This window comes from Balearica regulorum, chromosome 1 (assembly GCF_011004875.1).
Source record: "Balearica regulorum gibbericeps isolate bBalReg1 chromosome 1, bBalReg1.pri, whole genome shotgun sequence".
Classification (NCBI taxonomy): Eukaryota; Metazoa; Chordata; class Aves; order Gruiformes; family Gruidae; genus Balearica; species Balearica regulorum.
In genome coordinates, this window is record NC_046184.1 from 89,497,313 (window position 1) to 89,523,530 (window position 26,218).

The 26,218-nt window shown below is 46.6% G+C and overlaps 1 protein-coding gene across 1 annotated transcript; it reads right to left on the reverse strand.

The window, feature by feature from the left end:
- On the reverse strand, positions 1–5,677 carry TEX55 (testis expressed 55). Its single transcript, XM_075765379.1, has 5 exons — positions 5,595–5,677; positions 4,455–4,928; positions 4,116–4,178; positions 3,355–3,438; positions 1–2,285 (listed from the first exon to the last, which is right to left on the reverse strand). The coding sequence occupies exons 1-5, from the start codon at positions 5,610–5,612 to the stop codon at positions 2,265–2,267; spliced, it is 660 nt and encodes a 219-aa protein (XP_075621494.1). The 5' UTR covers positions 5,613–5,677; the 3' UTR covers positions 1–2,264.
- Positions 5,678–26,218: the final 20,541 nt, after the last annotated feature.

The window sequence follows — 26,218 nt, forward strand, 5'->3', positions numbered from 1 at the left end:
TTAAACATTTTTTTTCCCATTGGTTAGAGGCAGTACACAGGCAACTTTAGCATTGCTTGGGGCATCTGAGTCATTTTAAGTTCCATACAGAGAGGGCAGAAAAAGAAACAGATGTTTTGATCCAAGACACTTACTTCGCTAAGTACACTTTCAACTCGATGTCACGCTTCTGTGCCAGTCCATGGATCAGCAAAAAATCTCATATGTGAAAATACTGCTCTTTCTCAGTGCCCAGCTCAAGCTACGGAGGAAACACCCTTGGGAACTGCAAACTACCTCCAACTTTCTCACCTTCCACTCCATGACCGATTCCTATCCATTAGAAGCACACAGCAATACACAGGTGTGGGTAAAAAAACAAAACACCCTTTCAAAAAGAATGCACTTCAGTGCACAAACATTTCCCTCGTGGAGAGGAGAAAGAACAAACAACAGATGTTAGTCACGTTGCTTAGCACACTACTGGAGGGCATTCAAATATACTGTGACTAGTGTGCTATAAGGACTTATATGGAATAGTTTCAGTTACACATAATGAACCATTAATTCCTTCAGAGCACCCAAGGCAAGAAATTTAATGACTGTTTAATGTCATATTGATAAACGTCCACTTATGAAGAAGAAACATGGATCCAATGGTTTGGGAAAGAAATTATGGAAAAGGGACAGTCACTCTGGAATTAAGACTACAACAAGTGTTTCCATTTTAAATCTCACTTTTCTCCTATTCTTCACCACAGAAAAACCTTCATACACACAAACAGCAGTGGTGCATTTGTGAGGTAGAATTTTTCTAGAGCTAAGGTGTATTTTTTTAGCAAAACTCTGAGGAAAATAAAAAAGGACAGCTGTGTGGGACTAGCTTAAACACAACAATCTTCTGGGGGATACTTTTTTTGTTTTCATAAAACTAAGTTCCTGGACTTTTTTCCTTGGAAAAAAATGCAGTTCAAAATACAATTCAATCATCTGAGTGACTTGAGGAGAAGGAAGTGATACTTCTCCTCCGGTCATGAGAAGTTCCCCAAGATTTCTGGTCAAAGCCTTTGCTCACAGCTGATCAACTCTCCCCCTAAGTCTGTGAAAGCTGAAGGGTTGTCACGGGCCTACTGCCTGCCACAGTCTCTTGCCAGCTACACATGTCAACTCCAGGCCCACGCAACTGTCCTGAGTACAGCCTCATTCATTTCTATACAACTGCTGCTCCTCAAAGGAGAGGGACCTCGGTCCTGAGAAACAGAAAAGACAGCTGCTCTCTTGTACGTGCACTGGGGCTACCACGCAGCAACTTTATTAGCATAAGATATGGTGGTCAGGTCACCAAAGGAAAATTTTGGCCCTGAGATTGCTGAGGAACACTGGGTAGGGTCTCTGTTGGAAAACTTCTGTCATCTGTAAGAAGATTACTTTCCAGCTCACCTCAACTTATCTGAAAGAGAAATTAAGGATCTGTCCTTGTATAAGTCCTCTAATGTTGACATGAAGTTGAGGGCATACACCTATAGTCCAAGAACATATTACACGTCAAAAGTTTTTCATAAGTAAAAGAGAACAACAAAATACAATACACAAATGATAGAAGCAGGAAATTCACAGCTAAGGCTGTACCCAAAAGCACCCTAATCCTGTTCTACAACAAAATTCAAAGACATACCAACTTCTCCATTTCTTGGGAAAACATGCTGACAAGTGACCACGGAGATGAAAAGGCTTCAGCCACTATCTTCCATGCATTTCCTGTTTGACAGAGGTGCATTAGCACTTCTCTTACGTTCACAGGGCATGTATGCACAGGGCTGCTTATAAATTCTTGATCACAAATATATCAGGCTGAAAAACGATCAGTCTTTCTGTTTCATTAAGTGTCCAATTCTTCCAGTTGCTGAAGTAGGGTTTTCAAAAGCATCTCACTGCTTTAGTGGGATCTAGAGGTCTAAGCCTACATCAAACCTCTTATAAAACCCATGAAGACTTTATCTTAATCTTGAGCCATCTTTAGGCTCACAATAACCTTGAAAACTTCCCTGCCTTATGAATGACAGGGGTGCTTACCCTGCCTTTAAGCTGGAAAAACATGAGTTAACTCATTATTTTTGAGAATCTGAGATAGAAAGGCAAGTCTTCTCAGGCCCAAGCTCTGCTGTGGAGTGTCACACAATCTAATCATCAGACTCTTAGCTGAAAATAGATAGATGGAAGATAAGTTTCTATGGTGCTGTCTTCATAGCCATAGAGACAGTCATTTGGGAATACACTACCATCCGTCATGAAATTAAAGCACTTGCCTAAAAAAAGAGAAAAGTCTGTAGTGACAAAAAACTTTCTGGCATCTATTGCACATACACATTAAATGAAGCCAAAATAACTAACAGTATGTTCTGTTGTACATTTTCAATAATCTTCAGGCAAGAGACAAGAAAAACAAAGACAAAGTTTTTTTCTAGGGTGGAAACAAACACTTGTATAGTATGAAAATCAGGATTGTAAGTGTTTTGAGAATCAAAAGCAGTTCAGAAGACGTGTTTGCAAAGTGTACCTTGACTCTGAATTTCCTGGGCTACCAGGAAATTGGTTTTGGTTGGTTTAGTTTAATTCACCTCCCACATTCCTGAGTGACAATGTCTTCTGAAGCCACCGGGGGTGCATGCAACTGTTGCTTTTCTGTTCTGGTTATCAAAACATACACTGTACTTGCAATGATATAAGCAGGGCAACCCCAAAAAGCAGAGTGATTGGAACTCAGCAGGGATTGTTAAGGGTAAGACAGCTGTACTCAGTGTGTGGAAGAGGCAGAGAGACAGCTTCTTGCATCAGAGGAGCTCTGGCAGCAGTGGGAAAGCCACAGAGCCAGCCTCTCAAAATATTAGATAGGCATTGGCATTGCTGCATAGCTGGAAGCAGTAAGCCACCAATGCAGCACGAAAAAATAGAGGACTGAGGGTTGTCTAGGGCTGCTTTATAAGTCCACTTGCTTTTGTGCTTGCATTGTCTGAGCTGTGAGGTTTCTCTGCACGAAAAAGCAGAGTCTAGGGGTGGCCTACATGTGGTATTCATGCGTTTGTATGCACAGACCACATAGCAGTTCAGCAGACCTGCCCCTTCAAGATGTGCCATATGTGCATGCAGGTCCATGCACGCTTTGAGATTTGAGTTTGTGCATCCAAACCAATACATGGTTGCAGGATTTAAACCCAAGGGGAAGCGCAAGCATACAGAACAGAAAAATCAGGAAACAGAGATACAAGCAGACCTGTTCCAAGTTAATGCCAATGACTACAAAAGCATGGTGCTGTGAAGGTCCCATGTAACACCACAATGGCAAGGTCAGTAGGGGTCAAAAGGAGTGCACAGGACCTCTTCCAGAAACACCTCTGCATCTTCATTTTCCTCCAATATTCCCTCCATTTCTGCCTGCCTGGCATTTATCATAGACTGCACCTGTGCAAAAGGAAAAGGGTCGTTTGGGAGCCTATTTTCTTACCACTGGTGCCCAGAACTGACCTTGCCATTCCTCTGCAGTTTCTGCATTCAGTACAGCATGAACCCAGCAGCAAATCACAAAGGTGGTGCTTCCCCTGACTGACTAGAGGACAGCGAAGGAAAAGATTCTCTCTCTTTCTCTGTCTGTTCTCTTTCCTCTAACCTCCTCCTTTCCCAAAGGATTTCCTGTGTTTTAATACCCTGCAGGATCAGCAGAGACAGGTCTCCTGAACAGGGGTGTGTGGGCAGGAAAAGTGTTCCCTCCCAGTGTGGGATAGAGGGAGCTGGAGAAGGCTCACAGAGACACAGAGGACCCCTATCTCTGTCCCTAAGCTTCCCTCACCTCGCAGATAACAGTTCTCCAGGGCACATTCACCCCCTTCTCCCCCCATACCTGGCTCTTCCACACACTCATCCTCCCATACCTCTCCCCCCTTCTCCTTTTAGAACACATATGGTCCCTTGCACCCCAGACACTCTGCTCCTGCCCCGTGCTTCTCCTCCTCCCAAGTGAGCAGATACACAGTGAGAGAAATAGTCATGGGTTGACCATGTTTCCAGTGTGCTCAGCAAAGCTGGCTTTCTGCTGTGCCCCTAACAGACAGTTCCCGCTGAGACCCAGCAAGACACCATACCTGCAGCAACATGAACTGCAAGGGGTCATCGGGCTTCTGGTACACCAGTTTTTCTGTGATCTCCTGAAACAGAGAGAGACAGAAGGAAAGAAGTATTGAATCTTGGGCAGACAGTTGGCTGCACTTTCTGCTCCAAAACTAGCTGTATTTTAAAAAGCGAGCTGCTCTTTCAATCTCCACAGATGATCAAGGGTCCTTTTCTACTGCTTTTCTTAAGTTTATGTTTAAGAAAGCACAGGACAAGGAGGGATCTGGGGAAGGGATAATTTAGTCCAAGCTAACTTTAGACCAAGTTTCTCAAGCAAGCTTCTGGAGGGAAAAGGGAAAGAGAAATTTCACCTGAAATATCTGCAGAATATTGTGTTTCTCCATGTACTTAACAGAGACTTCAAAGGGGTCTTCGTACACCGTTGGCTGCTCCAATGGTTCACATGTAGTCTCTGTTGGCTTGACTACAGTTGCTGATGACTGAGCCCCAGGTGTTTTACTGCCATCCTGCGTGGAGTCAGACACATACATCTTGGCTTTGAAACCTGGCTGTTCACCCACAGGTGATCCGATCTCATCTGAGATTTCCCTGAATGCGAGAAATTCAGCGACAGGTAACTGGTTCTCAGAACCTATCAACTGGTCTGCAGGCACTGCCAATTCCACTACAGATGGCTGGTCTGCAGATGCTGGTGTTTTAATCCCAGGTAAGTCATCCAGTGACGGTGGGAATTCAACTATAGGTGCCTGGCCCTCAGACATTTCAGCAGCTCGTGGTATGCTAGATTCCTCTGCTTCAGATACTGAAGGATCATCGGGCTTTTGCTAAAATATTTAACAAATAAAGAACAAAAAATGTATTAAACATGTAGCCCCACAGACCAGATGTATCACATTGCTGCATCCTTCTGTAAATATGTTGGAGCGCCTCTTAGAGCAAGCACTAACAGGTTTTAATTTCCTCCCACTCTGCCCATGAGCCCAGGAACTCCATTTAAACTCAGGCCCAAGCCTTCAGACCTGGTCTGAGCTATGCAGCGGGCGTACCTGTGCCTGATCCTTGCTTACTGACTGTTTCTCTTAGGGGAGCTCTAAGTGCATATTGTACATTCCCTGGGGCAGAGGAGGCAGGAGCCCTGTCAGCTGCTCGCTGGTTTTGGGGTTCCCAGTTGCAGCTGCATCGCCTGAAGCAGGGTGCAGGCGGAAGGCCGGAGGGGTGCATGACCCACGTCCTTCCCTGTAATTGGGAAGGGGGGTGTTATGCCAAGGGACCAGGGGGTACGGGGAGGCAGGACAGGACGCTTCATTTCGGGGGGAGGGGGTTGTAGGCTGCAGGGGCCAGGGAGGCTGGGGTCGCAGGAGGCCGGGACAGGGTGCCTGGGGGCAGCGCAGGTCGACGCAGCCAGAGAGGGTGTAGGGGAGACCCTCGGGGCTGGGTGTACCCGGGGGAAGAGGCCTCCGGCCCCGGGGGCCGCCACCGCCCGCCCTCACCAGCCCCCGACTCTCCATGGCAGGGCAGCGCCGCGCTTCGTCTCCCCCCGGCACCGGCCTCTTCTGCCGCTCGTCGCTCACCGTAGGCGGCAGAGGTGGCGGAAGACGCCGGAGCGGTTGCCGGGGAAACCTCTGCCCCTTGTCGGGGCAGGCGGTGCCGCAGGGGTCACGTGGACAGCGAGTGCCGCGCGGCCATTATGGATCAGGGCGGAAGTGCCGGGCGGGGTGTGAGGAGGTTGTGGGGGGCTGGGGTTGGGGCTGCGTCTGCGTGTGCGTCTGGCGGTCGCCCCCTTCCCTGAGTTATTCTTCCCCCTGCAGCAGTTGGAGAGATCTCCTGGTGCGTGTCAGCAGCCAGCGAGCCCTCTGTGTGGGCCTCTGGCTGCCTGTGGCCTGTTGGAAATGAGGGGTCGCTTGGCAGAGGGAAGGGTGTGTGGGATGCCCATAGCCTGGCATTTTGTTTTGCAGGGAGCTGAGTCACTTCACTGTGAGTTCTAGTGGCCTTTCGGCCTTACCACACTCCTGTAAAACACGCAAGAAAGCTCAGGATAGCTGTTTGCTCTTGTCGGCCTTGTTAGTAAGTACCATGGAAGTGAGGAGGCCTGGAGGAGCAGGGCAGAGATGAGCTTTACACAGAGGGTCAGATGGAAGAGGACATGGCAAGTAGGTTGTAAAGAGAAGCAGGGAAGCAAGAGGTAGTAGAGTGGTGAGAGAAATGTGTACGTGCACATCCGTGTAAGAGGTAGTTTCTCCACAGTTTACAGGGATCCTGACGGTGTGCTGCGTGATGAATTTCGTCAGAAAAAGCAAATAAACAGATTGCCAGTTTCTCCCAAAGAGGAGATGAAAGGAATAAAGATAAAAGCTGCGCTGGGTTACCACAGTAACCAGCTTATGAAATACTCTGGTTCATGCTCCAGTGTGACGAGCTGGGATTGAAATATGAGTGGCTGAAACTGCCATGGGGGTTGATGGGGGAGTGAGAGGGAGGGAGATACAGGACTTCAAAACCTGTGCTAAACTAACATAGTATTTCAATTCAGAGCAGGGCGGTTTGTGTGTGTTTTTCGGGTTACGCTGCTGACCTTTTAAGAAAAACAGCTTCCCCGCTGCTCCAGCGCTAGCCTCGTGACACTGTTGTCCATATCCTCAGCCACGCTGACCGCTCAGATATCTTGCACTGGAGCGCTGCTGTCTGCGCTCATGGGTTGCTTGTCATTACTCAACTCCTTTGAGCCTATCTTGTCTCTCCCGCTTTCCCATGTGACTGCAAATGGTCCTGGACAACATGGGACCGCTCGCTTTTTTGACTGTGGGGTTTTTTTTGGGTCTGTGTTCACTTGGTGAGATCTTGAAAGATGCTGGGTAAAATCAGTAAAATTGTTGAAGTGTCTTGGGCAGTTGGTTGAGTGGCCTTTCAGGGAGATTTCAGGCTGTGACTTCTTCAGCCTCCACTGATTATCCCGTCCTCACATGATGGGAGAAGGTACAGTATACTGCCCAGTGCTCGGGATTATCAGTCTTTGATTTGTGGACCCTGACATATTTCCTTTAGGAGCTGTGGACCAATGGAGCAGGCTTAAGTTTGTAGGCAGAATATTCACTGGCTTGTCTTGTACACCCCTTAGAAATACTGTTTGTTCTGCCATGATCTATGCATATTTAAACTCAAATTTGCAACCCTTGTAGCTGTGAAGAAGTTTTTGCTTGATGAGGTCTTGCTGCCAGTCAGTCTGGAAACTAAGACAGCAGCGTCCAGAAACAGTTGATGAACAGTTGATGTGTGAGTTTGGAGATCTTTCCTGCCCTGCAGCTAGGTATTTCTGCACAGCTGTAATGCTCCTGTAGTGTATCGAGGGTCTGAAAGGAAAGCTGTGAGCTGTTACACACTTCAGGGCGGCAGTGTTTGCTCTAGTCACTGCAGTTACGCTTTTAACTGAAGTAGGCATCTGCTTTCAGTTGTGTGTGTATGGGTAGTTGTGTGCCGAGCCATCCCAGTGCTGTTTTCTCCACAGCATGACTCCCTGCAGAACTTCTCCCATGGGTTTCTCCTCCATCCTTTACTGGACGGGACTAAGCAGTTCTCAGCTGCCTGCTGGCTTCAAATAACGTCCTGCTGTGGGTAAATCTCAAGCCCCATGCCTTCCTTTCATCTGTGCCTCATTGGTAAACAGCAGATCTCTCCATTTCCAACTCCACTGCCTACTGCAGGGATCTGGCTGCTGGGGCTGGAAAGCTAGGATTTTGTACAAGGAAGTAAGATGAATGACTCCATTAAATAAACATCACTACTCTGTTTATTCTTTCAAAAGAACAGATTACAAAAAGCAGAAGATGCATTTTAAATGCATTAAAAATTCTGGGCAAAATAACGCCTTAAATACAATGCTCATGTAACATAAATCACATGGCTTTTTTCTATCCAGGCACATGGAAAGCAAAAACGTATTATTATATCATTATTTATATGGCACCATATGCTAAGTCTGGAACTTAAAGACTTTGAAATAAATAAGAAAACACCAGCTGCAGATCAGCAATACACTCCTTTATTGGGAGTCACTGTGTAACTGTGGCTATCATTCCTGCTGTTAAGTTAAAACTTAAATAAATTGTCAGAGAAATAAGATAGCCATTAGAGATTCAGTGTCTGTCTCCTGGGGACACTTTTTTTAACAGCTGTAACAAAGATCTGCTGCTGGTTTTGTCCTATCTGTGTAGTAACTCATTGCATTTGTCCCTGCAGTATCACACAGTTGTTCAGTAGAGATGGTTGAGCTGTTCACTATAAATAACATTGGTTAACAATGCGGCCCCTTTTGGGTTAATAAATTACACTCAAATCACTCCTGAACCTCTTTGATTGGTTTCTTACAAGACTGCAGTGAAGAGTTGGAACAAATCACTTTCCACAGTCTGTTCACTTTGAATATTTCTTCTTATTTTATTGAGCTGTAAATATATGTATATAGAATAGCCAAATCCTGAAAATGCCCGTCTTAAATTCCTGTCACCTCATCCGATACTTGAAAATCATAATGGATGCATGAGGTGAAGCACATCAGAAAATTAAATGGCATTGCTTAAAGGGGCAGAGGGCCCCGGTCAGCACCAGACTGGGGAATTCATCTCCCTCCTTCGTGCTGGAGCTGCTGTTGCATCTCAGGCTTTCTCCCAGACCGAGGTTGCTGGCCGGAGCGGTGAGCTCACCTGCTACGTGATGCACGAGGCTGCCGCAGCGCAGCCGATAGCCGGGGCCTCGTGCTTCCCTGCACGCCGTGCCCAGCATCTTAGTTCCTTACCTGTAGGGTGGGCTAATTGCTCTGCCCTCCATCCAGAGGGTTTTTGAGAAAATGACTGCCTTACAGGCTGGGAGGAGAGCAGGTGTAAGCGTGACAGAGCAGCATGGAGAAAGCAAGATCCTGCATGAGGTAGAGGGGGCTGAGATGCGAGGGGAAGAGGGGCAGGCTGGGGCTGCTGGCTTGCACCCAGGCTGCTCCTGCACCAGCAGCCTTTGATGTAGATCCTTTCTAGTGGAGGGTGTCCCTGCCCGCAGCAGGGGGGTTCAAACTAGATGATCTTTAAGGTCCCTTCCAACCCAAACCATTCTGTGATTCTGTGATTCTATGTGGGCCCGCTTCCGACAGCGACGTCGAGGAGGAGACTGCACCCGGGTGCCTGTGAGTGTTTGTGTGCAGAGACTGAGCCAGACCATGCTGGCAAATCCAGATTTTTTTTTTCCCCCCGTACGGCCTCTTGCGAGGGCTCTGCCTGCATTTCCCAGCAGAGAGCAGCAGAGCCTCGTAGCTGCTCGCCGGGGCTCCGAGTTCATCCTCCCAAGACCTTCTTGCAGTGTTTGCCTCCACAAAACGCAGCAGTAAACCTTCCCTGAGCTCGCAGGCGCATGTCAGACCTGTCAAGAGCATTGGTGTGGGCAAACAGAAAACACGTGCTCGCAGTCCCAAAGATTCAGTGCTTTCCTGAAAACCAAGGTATTCGTGGAAATCAGAGAGACTTTTCTTGAAGGGATGCTCTCCTGGTTGTCTTTGTGCTCAGTGCGAAAAGGGAGTGCCTCAAGTATGACTTCAAAAAGTGGGGAGATACCTGTAGCACGTTAAGCAAACCTCTTTCACAGGTGACTGGCATGGACTAGGTAACTAACTCCTTCAACCCCATTTTTGGCAATGCAAATGTGTTACTAGCTTCTGTGTTTGGAAACACTTGCTTTGGGAACCTGTTTAGCCCACTTTAGATTTAACCCCTTCTATTAAAAATAAATTTTCAGCTGTGTCTTGTTCCCTCACTTTTTAATGTTATCACGAATGTTACTAGTGATAAAGATGAATGAAAAATGTGAGATACTGTTTCTTTGCCAGGGTGTCAAAACTAATTAATCCATGTCTGATTTAGACAACATTCTCTAGAAAAACAAGACTTTGTCACCTGTTTGGAAACTTACCTGCTGTTCCCTGGGAGTTTAAATAAGCCAAATTTGGGATTATACTGGAAGCTCCTCAGCAGTATTAACTGGGTCAGCTTCTGTCATTCCTTAATTGTCCCATTCTAATTCCTGAAACTATTACGGTTTTATCGATTCCCTCAGGAAGTAATCATAGACCTTCTGGGAGGCCCAGTCCTTGTGATGGAGAAGGCTTCAGTTTGGTCTCACCATCCCATGGCACGAGAGGGAGGGGATGCTCTGTTCTGACTGAAGTCCACAGTGAACCTTCATCACATCCTCTCCACATCAGCTGTGAAATCCCTGAATGGAGAAAGAAGAGTCCAGGTGTGATGTTCACCTGAGGGAGCGGTGCCTGCGGAGGATGCTGGGGGTAGGGACAGCAGCGGGGTAGTGGGAGGGCACAGGTTTGCCTCTTCACCCTGCAAATGCTGCCTTGTGGATGTGATGCCCATCTTTCGCCATGGGATGGGGAGGCAGGCATGGATTTTGGAAGGCAAATGTATCACGCAGTGACAGGAAGACCCTGGATAACCCTGTCAGTATGTCCCTCTTGAAGAGGCAGTAAATCCACAGATGGTTGTGAGTTGCTTTCTGCATTCCTCAAAACCTTGTGGCCGGAGCGCCCCCTCCGTCCCCGCTTCTCCACACACCCTCATTTGGTTTGTACGCCAAGCTAATTTAAAATGTGATGCAAACTACCTCAGCCCTGGGGTCACTGAGCTGGTCTCCACAGCCTCCTGGCACTCACCCTAGGTTGGATCTGTCCTTCTTTATTGATGCAAATGATGCTTCATCTCTGAATCGTAGCTGTACATGGGAAAGGTGCAATTAGCTGCTGCAAGGAGCCGGGCCGGTCTGCCTTGCCTTGTTTAACAGAGGCTTTAATTAAAGACCCCCTGATGCTAGAAAGCCACATTAATTATTCATCTGAAAACATTTACATAGAGTCCCCCGTTTCCCTTCTTCAATAAATTATCAACTTCACGTCTCCATAATTCATCGAAATGACTAAAAATATATTGTCTCAGCCTCCATCACCTCCCTCCTCGCTCTGGCTTTGTCTGTTCCAACTGTGATGGGTTCAGTATCTTAATGTGAAGGTCTCCTACTGCTCTTAAGTAAAAAGGGGGCATGTAGGAAAAGAGGGAGAGGGAGAGGGAAAGTTTTGTCCCTGCATGGGAGTCACGCAGATAGCAGTCATTTTTCTCTTTTTCTTTCCCATACAACGGCATGATCCTGAGGTTTGAAGAAGCTCATCGACTATTTCTAATGAGGAAAAATCCACTGAGGGGAGGAGAAAAGACATTTTCAGGAGCAAAAGAGGCCTGGATTTAGACAGCATTAATGCTCAGCTGCAGATATCCTGCATGACCCAGAGCCCAGCAGGTAATCTCTCAGGATTACCTCCATACCCCACCTGTAGACCAGGCCAACGTTTCACTGTCTTCCTGGGAGACGGATGCTGCTTTACTAATTATAAACTGTTCCAATATAGCTGTTTTAAAAGAGGAAAAAAGCAGACAAGCTTAAGCAGAGGAAGAAGTTCTGCAGCAATTCACAACAAAGATGTCACTGCAGGCACAACTGAGGGAAAATTCACTGCAAATAGTTTTCTCCAACACATTTCACTTTGTGATAAAGTGAACCATCACATGAGAGAGGAAAAAAACCCCAGTCCTTTGAGGGCTTGTTTACATGGGGAGTTAAGACAAATTAGTGTGAGGTGTGAGTTAATGCACAGAAGTTGAAGTGCATTAAATCTCTGTGAAGGTGCTCTGATACAGAAGGAAAATGGCCTCAGTTCACTGTGGTGACAATTAAACAAAAGCAAAGCAAGGTCACTTTATCCCCGAATGTCCATGCAGGGCTTAACATGCTTTAATTCCTGTGTATTCATTTCACATCTTTGCTTAATTTACCTTAACTTTCATGAATGTCCTAACCTGCAGGGCTTGGACAAGCGTGTGTTCCGCCTGACACTGAGTAACTACTGTTCTCTGCAGAACCGCAGTTCTGGTGCCTACAGAAATCAGACCTGATGTGCTTTCCTGGGAGCAGAGGGGGTCGGTGGCTAGGAAGGGGTGATCTAAGGTGGTGGGTGGAAGGGGGCAGGATGGACACTGGCAAATTTCTTCGGATGTGATCGCGGAGAGCATTAGAGAATAAGCCAGGAAAAGAGAGCACTGACTGCAGAGGAGTTTGCCCACTGACCTTTGAAGAGCTGGATTCAGTGTTTTCAGAAGGAAATAAAAGGGTTTCTATGTTTGGATCTGAGCACATGCAGGATCTGGGTCTAAGACTAAAAATGGGATTGAACTGATTGCGAAAGGAGCGGTACATTTATCCGAAGCATTACTCTGTTAACGTCTGTCTTTTTTTTCCCTTCCCTTGCTCTTGTGGCTGTTTTAGATGGGCTGTCTTGGCTCAGCACTGAATGTCATGGTGACAAAACCCTCACCTGGCCATGAGCATGTGCCTCAATCTTGGGCACTGCTCTCTTGGAGCTGAAAGACTAGAAACTCTTCCCACATTCACTTCCTGGATGACAATCCCCTGAGGTCTTTTTAAATATGAAGATGCTAGCTCTGATTCAAGCTTTTTCTCACAAGTTGCTGGAGGCTGGGATGGCATAGGAGGGAAGTATGGCGTATTCTGCCCTTCACCAAAGATGTGTTCCTGAAAGGTGTGGTGGATAGCAAGTTAAGAAAGAACCACACAGTATTCCCTGTAGAATTAACGTCATGGGGAGGAATGTGTCTGGGGACATATGTAATACACAAATTTAAATACACAGGAACAGTATCTGTGGCTTAGATCACAGAGATGGAGGAATAGGATTGTCAGCTGGAGGAGATGCTGGCTTTTCAGAGGCTGGCTTTTGGAAATTGGTCACCATTTGGAAGATCTCATCTGCTTCACCACGAATGGCATGGAGTAGTACACTCTAGTTTGTTAGCCCCAGTCCAGTTCTTGAATTAGGAGTAGATTTTTAGCTTGGTGTGTTAGCTCTGGGAGTAACCTCTTCCCACAGATCTTTTCTTTGGAGACTGGAGGTACCATTTCACAGTATGTGCTGGAAAAGAACACCAGTAGAGGTCATTCTGCTACTTAGGATATCTCTAGAGGATGCTGGGTAGCACTGAACTCAGAGCTTTCTATCATTCAAACGGAGTCAGATACTTAGGATTACATTTACTAAGATATAAATACCATCTTTTGCTTACCAATTAAATTATAGTTCAGACTATGTTATTAAGGGATCTGAATTAACATTCTTCTGGATGTAAGAGAAACACATCTTTGCAGGCATTAGGAAAAAGCTCTCATCCTTCTCTTCCATCTAAGCAAATTGGATTAAAATTTTCCACAGTGAAGTTTTTTAGCACTTTATACTGTCTATGGAGACCCCTTAAAAATTGTCCAGGCTGTGGCTTCCATCCAAATGCACATATGTATCAGTCTTTAGATATCTCACTCACAGTCCAGTGTTTACTGTTAAATTTATATTGGCCTTAACAGGCTTTGTAGCAATAATCGGTGCTGTGTCTCCTGGAGGATAGGACAACATGTAATTGGCTTAAACAGAAGGAAGATCTGGTTGGACATTAAGAAACCTTTACTAATGGTACAGTAATAAAGCACAGGAATAAATGGCTCGGGGCTTTCTGCCTGCAGAGAAGTTTGGATGAACACACTGAAATGGTCTTCTCCCGGAAGAAAAGCAGAGATGGTTCTTTGCAGTTTCTTTCAACTTTATTTTCTATGATTCTGCATATGCCTGCAAAGTTTTCTTGCCAAAAGTGGCAACAGCAGCATTTTCATTGCCACTGCATTGTCATTGAAAACGCTACCCCATCAGTGCCCCAAAGGAAGCACCGGGTGAAATAACAGAATGCCAATGAGAGCATCCTTTCTTTCCAAGCTGGCAGGAGCAAGCCATTTTGGAAAGTGATGTACATCTCCCATAACCCATGCTCCAGCTTCCTTGGTTGAGCCAAATTGTCTTCCCGGCTTGTCAAACAGGAGAAGTGTTACCACTGTAATTAGAAACATTAAAGCAATCAAAATGAGCATACAAGCATAATTAAGGCGCTATTGGTTTATGTCCCCTGCAGGCATTCTTTTAGAATAAATGACTTTTTGGTTTAATTTAAGCCTCTTCCAAAACATCACTAAAACAAAGGGGGAAGAAATTTCTATCCCTATATTCGCCAGTAAAACTACTTAATTGTCAGTCTCATAACCTAGTTTACACTGGTAAAATTTCCCCACACTGACAAAATCTAGAGGGTATTGCTGAATAAAGAATGTAGCTTTAAAACAGTAAGTTGGATCTGGACAAGAAGAATCAAAGAGGAGCAAGAGAGACTTCCCTGGCTCTGGTTCAAGTGGTTCATAAAAGAGGAATCAGCTCTGCTGTGCCAATGTTGGACATGATGTTATGAAAGTTACTTTTTTCCATGAGAAGGAAAGGTACACAGACTAATTAAGAAGGCTGGAAGAGTGTTTTCCAGCCTGGGTGGGTGGAAAAAGAGGAGATGAAGATCAGGAACATCTAGTGAGTATTGGGGAGCTCCAACTCTTCTGCCCCTTTGTAAGACTGGAGTAGGGTTGCACTATGGAAGAGGTCGAACCCTACTCATGATGCTCGCTGGGTTAAGCCTTGGAAGAACAGATGCTCAACTTTGACTTCTGAGGCTGAGCCGTCTGCAGAAAGTAGGCACAGGCTTTCTGCTTTGGGCAAGATGGGCTCAGTGCTGTGTGTGCATGTGTGTGTGGGGTGATATGGGTGGTGACAAAGCACGCTTGCCACCCTTTAGGAAGGTGCTGCTGCTTGGCTCCTCATTCTGCCAGAGGAATACTTTTGCTTGTGAGCCTTGTAGTTGTGATGGCCAATTAAGCCCAAGATGCTCAGAGTTACCCATGGGTGACGGCAGGGTTGCCGTACAGTGGGTTGGCAAAGAGTGGGTATATTCACACACCAAATGTGTTCATATCTTCTAACCTGGCTGCCTTCACCTCACAGGAAGGTTGAATGACTGGAGTAATGGCACAGCGACTTTATTCCAGGTTGATGTTAACCTCCTCACTGGTGGGAGGTCATGGTGTCTGCTGCGTATTTCTAGCGGTCTTGGGAAGACACCTCAAATTTGACCATCTTTACAGGGATTTGAGGCTACGATATGTTCTCAGAAATGTCTTCCTCACAACCAGTCTTCCCTGTTTTATTGAACTTAGGTTCTTCAATTTATCCTCTGACGATATCCCACACAAATAATGTGACTGATATAGATGAGAAGCATACAGAGCCAGCTAGTGGTGGTGCAGATGGGAGGACTCGGCCACTTCCTTTGTGGACCTGCCTTTCTCGCAGGATTAACAGGGTCTCCTCTTAGCACTGTAGGGTCACTATCGTGACTGTCGTGGCTATCTCAGACTCAGCTGTTTGCCCATAAGCCAGAAGAATAACAGCTTCACAGTTAGCATCTCCCACTGCTGGGGCCCTGACTTACTCAGGTGCTGTGAACTGCACACTAAACTCATCACATGTGTTCCTTCACTCAGGCAACATGGGAAGCAACAGGTACTTCTGGATCCTGCTGCAGCTTCCCAGTCCTGGCACTGCTCTCACAGGTGAAAAGTGCCATCTAGCAGGATCTCAATGTCCCAATGCTGGACAGCTGAGAAGAGATGGGCAAACTAAGCCACAGAGATAGATAACAGACAGACTCTGACTTTTAATTATAGTTCTTCATGCTAAAAATTAGTCGTGGTAAGTCAATGGGTGTACCCTTCCTCCCCAGAACTGACTCAGCAAGAGGTTTGGAGATGTGAGGGTAATTTTTTGGCTCAGATTTGAGCACGCACACAAAGGTGAGAACTGTGGAGATCACAACTGCCTTTGCTCTCTCTAGCTCTGGCTAGGATCTGCAGCCTTAGAGTGACTGGAGTGAGCAGCTCCCTTATCCCAAAGCCTTGTCCTGTTAGTGAGTCTGCTGCTTCCTCCAGTTGCCTGGCTTGGGACTGCTGCACTTCCTGGCCGGGGAAGGAAGCACAGGAGAACCCTCATGCTGGGGTATCTCCTGCAGCATCTCTGTGGAGGGGCACAAACATCACTCCTGTACCTCACTATTTCTGTTTTTTTCCCTGTCCCCATGGAGTGTTGCCACAGCTGATGTGCCATCTGTACAGAACAGACTGACGGCTCTTTCCCTCGCCCCACACCCTCTGTGGAAGCAAGGGGCTGGCGACTGGCTGTGACAGACGTGCAAAAGGACAAGGTGAACATCACAGGCAGCACCAAGAAAATCCATCCAAAACTCTGCTCCATATGGGGAAGTACAATTCCAGCTGCTCGGCCTTCGGAGTAAGCTCGCTCTGAAGCTGCTGCCACCCTGGCTTTAATGTTAGGCAAGCACAGACCCATCAGAGCTGGTGAACAGGGGGAAAGCAGCGGGGGTAGCAGCATCATGCTGGTACGAGGAAGCTTGTGATGCTATTGCTCCCCATGATTATGCTGTTAACAGCCAAGCAGGGTGGAGTTTAATGAGCAAAGGTAGATGAGAAAAGGAAAACAACTGAGACAAATGATGTTTAAATGTGATGGCTCATTAAACAAAAGCTCTCTGCTATGTTTCTTTCCTTGGTGGCAACAAAAGGGACAATGGCCATAAGTAAGAGGCAACCCACTGACAACAGGAAGGATTTATAGAAAGTAACACACTTAATTTAGCAGCTCCAGCATCAATGAGCAGAGATATTTTGCATCAAGAAACTCAAGTAAGTGAAGTGTTTTGCAATGTTTTTGCATAAGGCAGAGAGCTCTTTTCAGCCCAAATCCTGGGAGCTTCACACACTGCTTGAATATTGAGGACCAGTCCTGCTTTCCTGCACATTGAAACTCCTGGTGTGTCCAGCAAATGTTTTGGAACGCAGAAGTCAGTGCAGTGCGGGCCGCAGGTCTCATACTGATGCATCCACCATCCCATCTGGCCTCAGCTACCGATGCGTGCTTGTGGGGGTTTGATTCTGACCAGATCCTGTAGTTTTTACTGAACTGTAGGCCTTAACAGACTTTGAGAAGTTATCCTAATCAATCTCCCTGCAAAAGGCAGGAGCAGCTACACTGGTGTCCTCCCTGCCAGCCGTATAACCTGTGCCTAGAGCGGTAGAGGCTCCGCACCCCCCACACCGAACAACTATTCCAGTGTTTCACTGTCATAGTCCACCTTGTCAGTATATTGTTCTATTCAGCTGGGATATGGAGTACAGATTATTTCCTCCCTCTTTGCCGAAGCCTTAGTATTGATTTTGTAATAGACTGCCTTTCAGCTTTCCAACAACATGCGAGAAAAGATCTCCATAATGTTCATCTGTCTTACAAGGCAAATGGATACTCTGCATTTGTATAAATCATGAAACTGGGTGTGATCTTCTGCCTGAATAAAAAAAAAAAAAGATGCAATCTATCATATTGAAGTTTCTATTGTGTTATTTATGAGAATGGTAAAGGCAATAGTCTTCAAACATAAAATACCTGATCCCTCAGGAGCTCCTGAGCTGAGAAGGTGGCCCTGCAATCCAGCGAGAGTGGAGGAGAGGGCCCTGGACTTCTTTGCCAATGCAGAATTTGTCAGGAATGAGAAAGACTAACTACATGATTTCTTCCAGTGTTAGGACATCTTGGATGGCAAGAGAATAATATCTTTACTGCTCTTTTCTTGTTTTTTGCATGGGAAACCCAGCCTTATCAGAAATAACATTGTCAGACGGGAAAATTTAGCCACTTGAATGCTGTAGAAAGCATGCTGCTGGCTCGCTCCTTAAGAAAAAAATGTTAGGAACAGATGCAGAGATATCAGATTTAAACACCCTATTCTTTGGCCTTTTTGAAAGTCAGGCACCAAGGAACTAACCCAGATTCTAAGATTCCCGCTGAAATGGTGGTGCACAACAGCAGTGGTACAGGCCCTTTTGTTGGCTGCATTCTGCATGTTGACTATGCTGACATCGTAAACCACAGTAAAACAAATAACTTTGTTCTAACTGCTGCAACAGAAGGTCTTCTGTCTCCCAAACATCATTTGATCCAAGAGGGATTGAACTGACTTGAAAGCAGCTTTCATCAACACCCTCTCTGTTCCAAGTGAGGAGCTTACACCACTGGAACTGCCTATTCACAAAGCTCATGGGAAGACAGCCAGCAAAATACAGCATCCATATGGAAAGTGCTTATTGGTTAAGAGATGGCAACTCTGTGGACAGAAGAAATGCTACTGAGACAATTTATCTGCAGTGGGGAGTTCAGGCATCCAGTTCTCACTGCCGTACCACTGTATCTCCTGTTTAGTGGATGTCAAAATGTTGCAGTTGAGCAACATCTCTTTTTGTGCATACAAATCAATGGTCTGATTGATTGCCCTCAGACTGATTTTTGTTCAAAATTGCTGAAGCCCCATTACCTGGATGACATGAGTCAGAGAAATTAGTGTCTCACTGATTATCATGTCATATAGCAACCTGAGTCTGCAAAAGAATAACCTCAGCATTTGATATCAAGGCACGCTGTGTTTGCAATTGATACTTTGAAGGCAGATGCCTAATATTAGTCAGAGCAACCTAGAAGTAAAACAGGACACAATGGTGAGGCAAGGCCAGCTGGACCTGCAGTGACTGAAGCGTGTTCCACCTTGGCCTCTGGCAGTGAGTGAATTTCCAAAACTTCTGACTGACAGCATGATTTAGCTCCAACTCCATTGCCTAAATGTGTGTGCGGGGAAAGCTATGACATTGCAGTCAGCAGAGATCCAGTCCATGCGGGCGGTGCAGCTTGGAGAGCTGTGCTGCTCTTGCTGAAGTAGACAGTTGTTTGGCTGAATGGCTCTCCAGACTCTGCAGCCTGCATAGACTCATTTTTGTTGACTGTAAGCAGACATTTGTCCCCTAGTTCACATATAGATACCTACAGTCTGGAGACCTACATCTCACACTGGCTGTAAGTGCACACAGTTTAACTCACTCCTGAGCTGCAAAGCTCACCTTGGTGTGTGCCTTGTCAGTCAATAACAATAGCGAGCTCCTGTAAAAAGTGGTTACCAAAGCATAATCTCCGATTCCCTGGGAATATCAGCTGAGTATTTAAGACCAGTCCTTCCACTTGATTTCACACCACAAGGATGTAGAAAGTATCTGGAGACTGAGTCCTGAGCTGGAATGTCTTCTGAATGGTGTGTTCACAAAACATTCAGTCCCAGAAGTCAAGACTGTGTAAATATGTATTTCTCTCAAACCTTTCACCCACCTTGCCTGTCTTATAAATCACAACTTCTCCTGGTTTTGCTCTGATGGATTTCCTAGAACTTTCTTAATTCTTTCCAGGTGGCCTCTCTCCAGTTTCACATCTACCGATGACCACATTTTGTTCCTGTATCTATTGAAAGCTGTAAGCACTGTATCTGTTCCAAAACACCTCCCCATGGACAGACCCAGGGGGCTTCTGATGACAAACAACAGTTTGATGCTCATTCACGTTACGCTGACATGTAAACCCACCGAGGATGACCGGAACAAATGGGACCTGACTGTCTTCATAAATTTCCTCGAGTGCCTGGTGGGAGGCAGAACACACTCTTGCCAACGACCTCTGAGGCTGCAGTATAAAAATAACCTAAAGCATTTAAAAAGCAACAAGAGGGGAAGGATGCATTTTATGTCAATTCAGTCAAAAAGTCCTCAGAATTAGTTGCCTGAAGTGTTTGGGAAAGCTGACAGAGTATAATAGCTCAGAGACTATTTTCTTGCTTCTCAGCAAAGACAGCATTAATCGTCTGGGCTTAATATAGCCTTCCACATGCCAACTGGGTGCAAAATTATGGCTGGTATTAGAAAACCACTTACCATGTGGACAGGCTTAAAGTGCAATAAGCTGTGGGATGTGGATGCAGATGGAGTATGCCTAAGGACATACAGTGACCTTGAGAATTGTATGCCATGTCTCTGGAGACATAGTGCCTCTTCATTATGGACCCTGACAGAGATGGAGCTCTTCATCAGTGGTGGGGCAAGGAAGGACTTGGATTTGGAGTCAGGCTTGAATTTTGTGATCCAGGTATATCCAGAGATGGCTGAGCACAAGAGATTTACTGGAATCAGTTATGTACCCCATTATAATATCTGTATGCATAATACATAGACCAATATACATCAGGATTGTGCCAGGGAGAGAATCCACAGCTCTGGGTATTTGCAAAAATGTCATGTATAGAAAAAACCACAGACCTGTAAGCATCCTCCATCCTCTTCTATACCCAGCCTGGTTTGAACTTGGTGTACCTTCTGCCAAATAGCTACACTTGTTTTGATAGGGAGCAGATATATGGCAGGGTATCTCATCTGAGATTTTGTCTTAGTGCTTGAAGAATGCAGGGTGTGACAAATAAGGTCAAACCCTTTAACACCTTGCATTATAACATCTGTATACCACAGCTTAGAGATTGTTGTTCTAGTATTACTACCTAGTAAAGTGGGCTCAATTGTTCAATACTTACGTAACACTCTTTTTTCTGCACATGAATTGTGTCTCAATCCTGTTTTTCTCCCAGTGGGTTTTCTCAAAAGTTATTAATAAGCAGTTTTGACTAATAAGTTACAGATTTTTCAGTGAATTCTTTGTCGTCCTGTCTGTAGTTGGCCTCCTTGGTTATGCAGTGATGTCTCTCTCTGATCTCTGATGAGAGGATTAATTTTAAGAGCACGATAATAAATGTACTGTTGGTGAAGTCTTTTGGAGAAATGTAAATCTTTGCTAAAATTAGAAGACATGCAGCCTAGCATTTTCGTGGTTATCCAGATATTGACATGCAACGACATCACGCACAGTGAGTCAAGCAGAGGCTGATTTCATGGATCAGAATTTTTGATAATCAACCAACACTAGTATTTAGGTAATTATGTCTGTAAAGGATGTTATGACATGTCTATTCTACATGCATTGCCAGTTACCAAGACAGCTTCTTTTTATTATTAATGTATACCTTTCCTGCCTTAACACATTTTGACAATTGTGGGAATTTCTCTTTTTACTGAGCCACATGCCGCCTTGGTGAAAGTGACAGGGCTCAACTTGTGTGAATTAATGCTGAACTGGAAGCACAGAGGAGACTACCCATGGCTCCTTGCCTGACTGCTGGAAGGATGAAAGGTTTGGCAGCGGGGCTGGAATTGAGAGAAGTGACTAAAAAGAAGGGGAAGTGAGAACATCCCATCTAACGGTCATCTTCTTGTGTTAGTGACCAAACACTGTGACATCACTGAATGCCCTTCCTCGTGTTTCGATCTGTGTTTCTGTAGGTGCCTCTGCATTGAGTGCCACCAAGACCCGCTAAACTGAGGGGCTGATCCAAGTCTCACCTTCTAGCTGGGAAGGGGTCCCCAGAGAAGTGGCTGGATACTGTGCCACCATTTGGCTATTGCAGCTATCAGGAGGTATGAGCATCCTCTACCGCTGCACACGCTCTTGTGCAAAGCTCTCTCCTGGCAACAGTCAGGAAGGGGGAAGGTGACTTCACACAAAGCAGCTGCTACGCACTTAACGTCTTGTGTTGTCATCACTGGCTGTGTTGGTTCTTAGTTACATTGGGGATCTGCTTTCCTTCCCTGCCTGAGACTGGGAGGCATAGCTGTGCTTCTCAGAGCTAGGCCACCGTTTGGGCTGTGGGTCAACCGTGTCTCCAGAGCACAGACATGCATCGATCTCTGACCCTCTCACTCCAAATCTTCCAATAAACTCTGTCCCATGTTCAGATTTGGGGAGAAGTGGCCTTAATTGCCTGCTAGACCTCTAATGCACACCTTGCAAAAACTACTGGAGTCTACCTGAAGGGCTAAATAACAAGGTGCAAGGCTTTTGCTGTCAGGCTGGAGTGCCATAGCCGTGCTGGTGTTCCTCTGAACCTTGCCAGCTGAAGGCTGCTCGCTGTTCTCCTTCTGCTGGAAGATTCCTCACCATTCCTGCTTCCTTCTCCGTTTTCCCCTCCCCATGTCAGGCTAGGCTCTGTGGCTTTTAGGTGGGGGTAGATCATGGCAGATGTGTACTGTCCTTTGAGACTCACCCACTGTTTGGCTTAATTAATCCTGACACATTGCAGTTGCTGCTACGGAAGAAATGTCAAGAGAAATTAGACCAGCTGGTAGCATGAAAAGTGGGGAAGCCAGGACTGTGCGGTGCCTCACTTTCCTGGAGAAGTTTGATTTGCTTTCCTAATGGGGGTGGCAAGGAATTGGACAGCTGTAAGCAGAAGAGGCTGACCTGCGTCACCCGCTCTTGGAACCGTCCGCTTGCACTCAGGTCCACCAAGGGGACAGTGATGAACCATTCCCCAGACAAGCCCAGCAGGAGATCTATCCAGCAGCAACTGGCATGGTTGGGCTTTCGTTAGAGCTGGGCCAGCCCTGGGATTCAGCTTGGTTTAGGGTCCCGGTACCCTGAAGCAGAAGCTGTGAGGAGCTCTGGGGCTTAGTTGAGCTCCTCGGGGAGGAGAGGAGCACTGCTGAGTTGCTTCTTTATCTTCTTTTATTCTATCTATGAGCACCTTCAGCTGCAGTTTCTCACCACTTTGTTCTCCTTTCAATCTATTGGCTTGAATGATTTCATACACCAATCAATTTTGCTGGATTTGTCAGCAGCTTTCATGCTTTTTTTTTTCCTTAAAGCAGACAACCTTCATATTTTGATGTTCCATTAGACCTTCACATTTGATCTCTTTCCTTTCTGCAGTGATCTGATTTAAAAAAAATGAGAAGCTGGTGTAATAATACACGGTGCAGCTGCACGATGTGGATGCATTGTAAATACATATTTCCCCCTATATGAACATCGCCCTCCTCTGAGCTCTCCTGTGGGACATGTAGCTTGTAAGTCTGCTGATGCCAGAAGCCTGGAATAGAATTGCACTTAGGGAGAACTGCCTTTGACACTTAAATATTGCCCAAAGTTCAGGAGTGTATTTTGTGCTGCAGTGTCTTGGGGCCGCAAGCAAGTAGAATTTCCCTTCTGCTTGATGCATTGGCAAAAAAGTCTCTTTGCTCTACCACAGGCAGGGACCTACTTGCCAAGGGGATGTTACTCATATTTAAATATTAAGAACAAGACCTTGCCACGGCATGGGATCTCTGGCTTGCCAAGCTCAGAAGTAAGTTGGGCTTCAAGTAGTGCGGAAGTAATATATTTCTCCCATTCTGAACCCACAGGCTGCAAGTCCTGTTGCAGGTGTTGGAGGTCTCGCTCCTGCTGTTTGCGCTGGGCGCAGTGCAGGTGTGTTTCTCTGGGACGCCTGGAGGGAGTGGACCATGAGCTGCGTTGCACCAAGAAGCAGAGGAGAGACCAGGGACTGAGAGGAGCGTGGAGAAGACGAACAAGAGGGATGGTTTTGAGAGGGCCATGCCACTCCACAGGGGACAAAGGCCTGTCTGCAGCAGAGGTGTTGGTTTTGGTAGCCGTGATGGCAGTAGCTGCTCTGCACTGTCAGGCCTTTTTGCACTGCACCAGCAAGCTCCAGGCCCTGGGGCTGCTCAGGGATCAGTCCAGGCACAGGGTTACCCAGGGCAGGAGGTTATAGGAGGCGGCAAGGCAGTCATGGTCTCTTGCCCACTATACCTATGTGTGCAGAGGAAAGCTGAGACAGTGATGGCCCCTCTAATCTGCAGCAATCAGGGCATCCTGATTTCTCAGTGTCAGCCAAAGGCTCAGCTCACCCCTGTGAGAGCAGTCCCATGGTCTTGTGCATTATGTCCCTCATCCCCATCCTACTCCTTGTTCCTCAAAAGATCACTGCATTGCTTATTCTCCCTCTGTTGTGATCAGGGCAAAGAGAGGTGCTCTGTTATGCTATACAAGACCTGGTTTGTGGGCACAAGTCCTCTTCTCTGACTTTGGGCTTGATCTGAACTTTACTGCACACATCCAAGGTGTAAGAGGGCAAAGGGAATGGGGGCTATGGGAAACATGGCTCAGATGCCAGTCCCTGATCCCACATCCATTCATTTTCCCCTTCACTCTACTCTTTTCCAGAGGTGCTGCTCTGCTAGGTTGAATGTCATCAGGCTGCACAAAACACTTGGTGTCTGTGGTCGCAGCAGGTCTGCCTGTCCTTTGGATGATGGGTTTCCAATGAATTTATAGAAGACCTGAACCTGGTAGGCATCACTGCTCCCTGGATCCTAATGTCCATTTCCTTGCTGGGAAAGCTTCAGGAGCTGTGAGGGCGGGGAGCAGCCTCATGGCCCTGTGTGAAGGGATGTGTGTGTTTGTGTGGTGCTGATCACACTGTGTGAGGTGGGAGTGCACCTCTGCCTGTGCACCTCTGCCTCTCTCTGCACATCAGACCGCTGCCTGAGCTGGGGCTGCCTTTTGCTGCTCTCTCTGGGAGAGGTGCACACACCAGGGCTGCCACGCAGCATGGCTGCTTTGCTATTTTTTTGCACAAATCAGGTGTGTGACCAAAACTGCCCATGACTTAGAAAGGCACTGCGCTAGAGCTGCCAGTTTAAGACATTTTAACACAAGCGCACACAGAGCCCCTTAGCGCTTTCGAATTGGGCTCTGTCTTGTGTATTATTTTCCATCCAAGGAGGTGAGATGCAGAAATTCTGGGAGCTCTGGAGCACTCAGAGCTGTCTCAGGGCTCCTCAGCCATATCAGCAAGATTTACTGCGTCAGGGCTGAAGGACTGAGGCTAGGCCAGGACTTTTGGGAGGAGCTGCCATTGGTGGACCGCTGGAAGCATTCCGCTTCTCGTGCCCTGCAAAGTCTACAAGTCCATGTCCTACAAGTCCTCTGCCTGCTTGAGCACAGCAGTAGCCAGCCTGGCTCAATGATTTGCCTTAGGTGAAGCAGGCAGTGGGGTCATTGTCCCATACTTTGCACTCCTTGGTCTACCCTATTTGGCTCAAGAGCCAGGCGCTGCACCTGATGGAAGCCCTCCTCCTTCCCTTCACCGCTGTTGGGATGAGCACAGCAGGTCACTGCCACAAGTGGTGTGGGCTGCATGGGCATCCAAACAGGTTTTCTTCATCTGGGGATGATGCCAGTTGCCTGTACCCAAAGCCTCCACAGATGAGTGGAGGTAGCTGTAGTGATGGAAAAGACGGCTGCCTCAGCTTGCTGGTGCTGCTGCCTTGTCGGAAGATGCCAGCCCTGACCAATCTGCCGGAGAAGCTGTGTGAGTTTCATTCCCTTGTCTGAGTTGTGCAAAATCCTCAACTTAGTTCACATCAACCATTTTGAGGGCTTCAACTAATCTGTTTGGTTTTTCCACAGCTTGGATTTGGGAAGGCTCCTGTGAAGTGGTCTCCCAGCAGTGCTGTGTAGGCTCTCCATCCTTGCAAAGGTAGTGAGAACAAGCTGAGGTACATCTGCTCTTCCAGTGGCATGGCTGAATCTGAGAGAAGGTACCTCCCTACCTCCTGAGGCCATTCTCACTCACGGCCCTGCCCTGAGTTAGTGAAAGCAGTGCAATCTCCTCCCTGAGCTCTCTCATGTCAGTATAAAAGGGGCTTACATCTGCTTTTTAATTCATAATTTCCTTACAGACTTAACTTGGATCATCATAAGCTGTTTCCAATCCTACAGAGTGCGAGCGAAGGCGGGGGGCCTTCAGCTAAATGCATGTAACACCAGCACAATTTTATGGGTGGGCAAGCTCCAAGCAACGTGACTGAAGGCATGTGAATATTCACAGCCATTAAAGTCAAAATAAATACAGTGCGGATGGCCTAATAGATTCAAACAGTGAATGCTGTAGCAGGAACTGCTGTCAGTGTCCATGAGCAAAGAAAGACAAAGTTCATCGAAAGAAAAAAAAGTATATTCACCTTGCATTATTCACCCAACCACAGCTTCTCCTTGGGGAGACCAAGCTGGTAATGGCTGGAACTGGGGAAGGCAAAGCAGAAGGTGCAACAAAAATGGCAATAGAAACCAAGCATTTTTCATCTTTCATCTATTGGTGCTAAATGCTAAATGCATTTGATCAGGGTGAGCAGGATGTGGAGCCCCCAGGCAGGAACGGTGACATACAGTGATACCCATGAGACTTTCCACGTTGGTTCTGAAAGATGCTCCAAGGATGGTTTGTCGCTGTTGTACCACAGGACCTCCTCGAAGGAA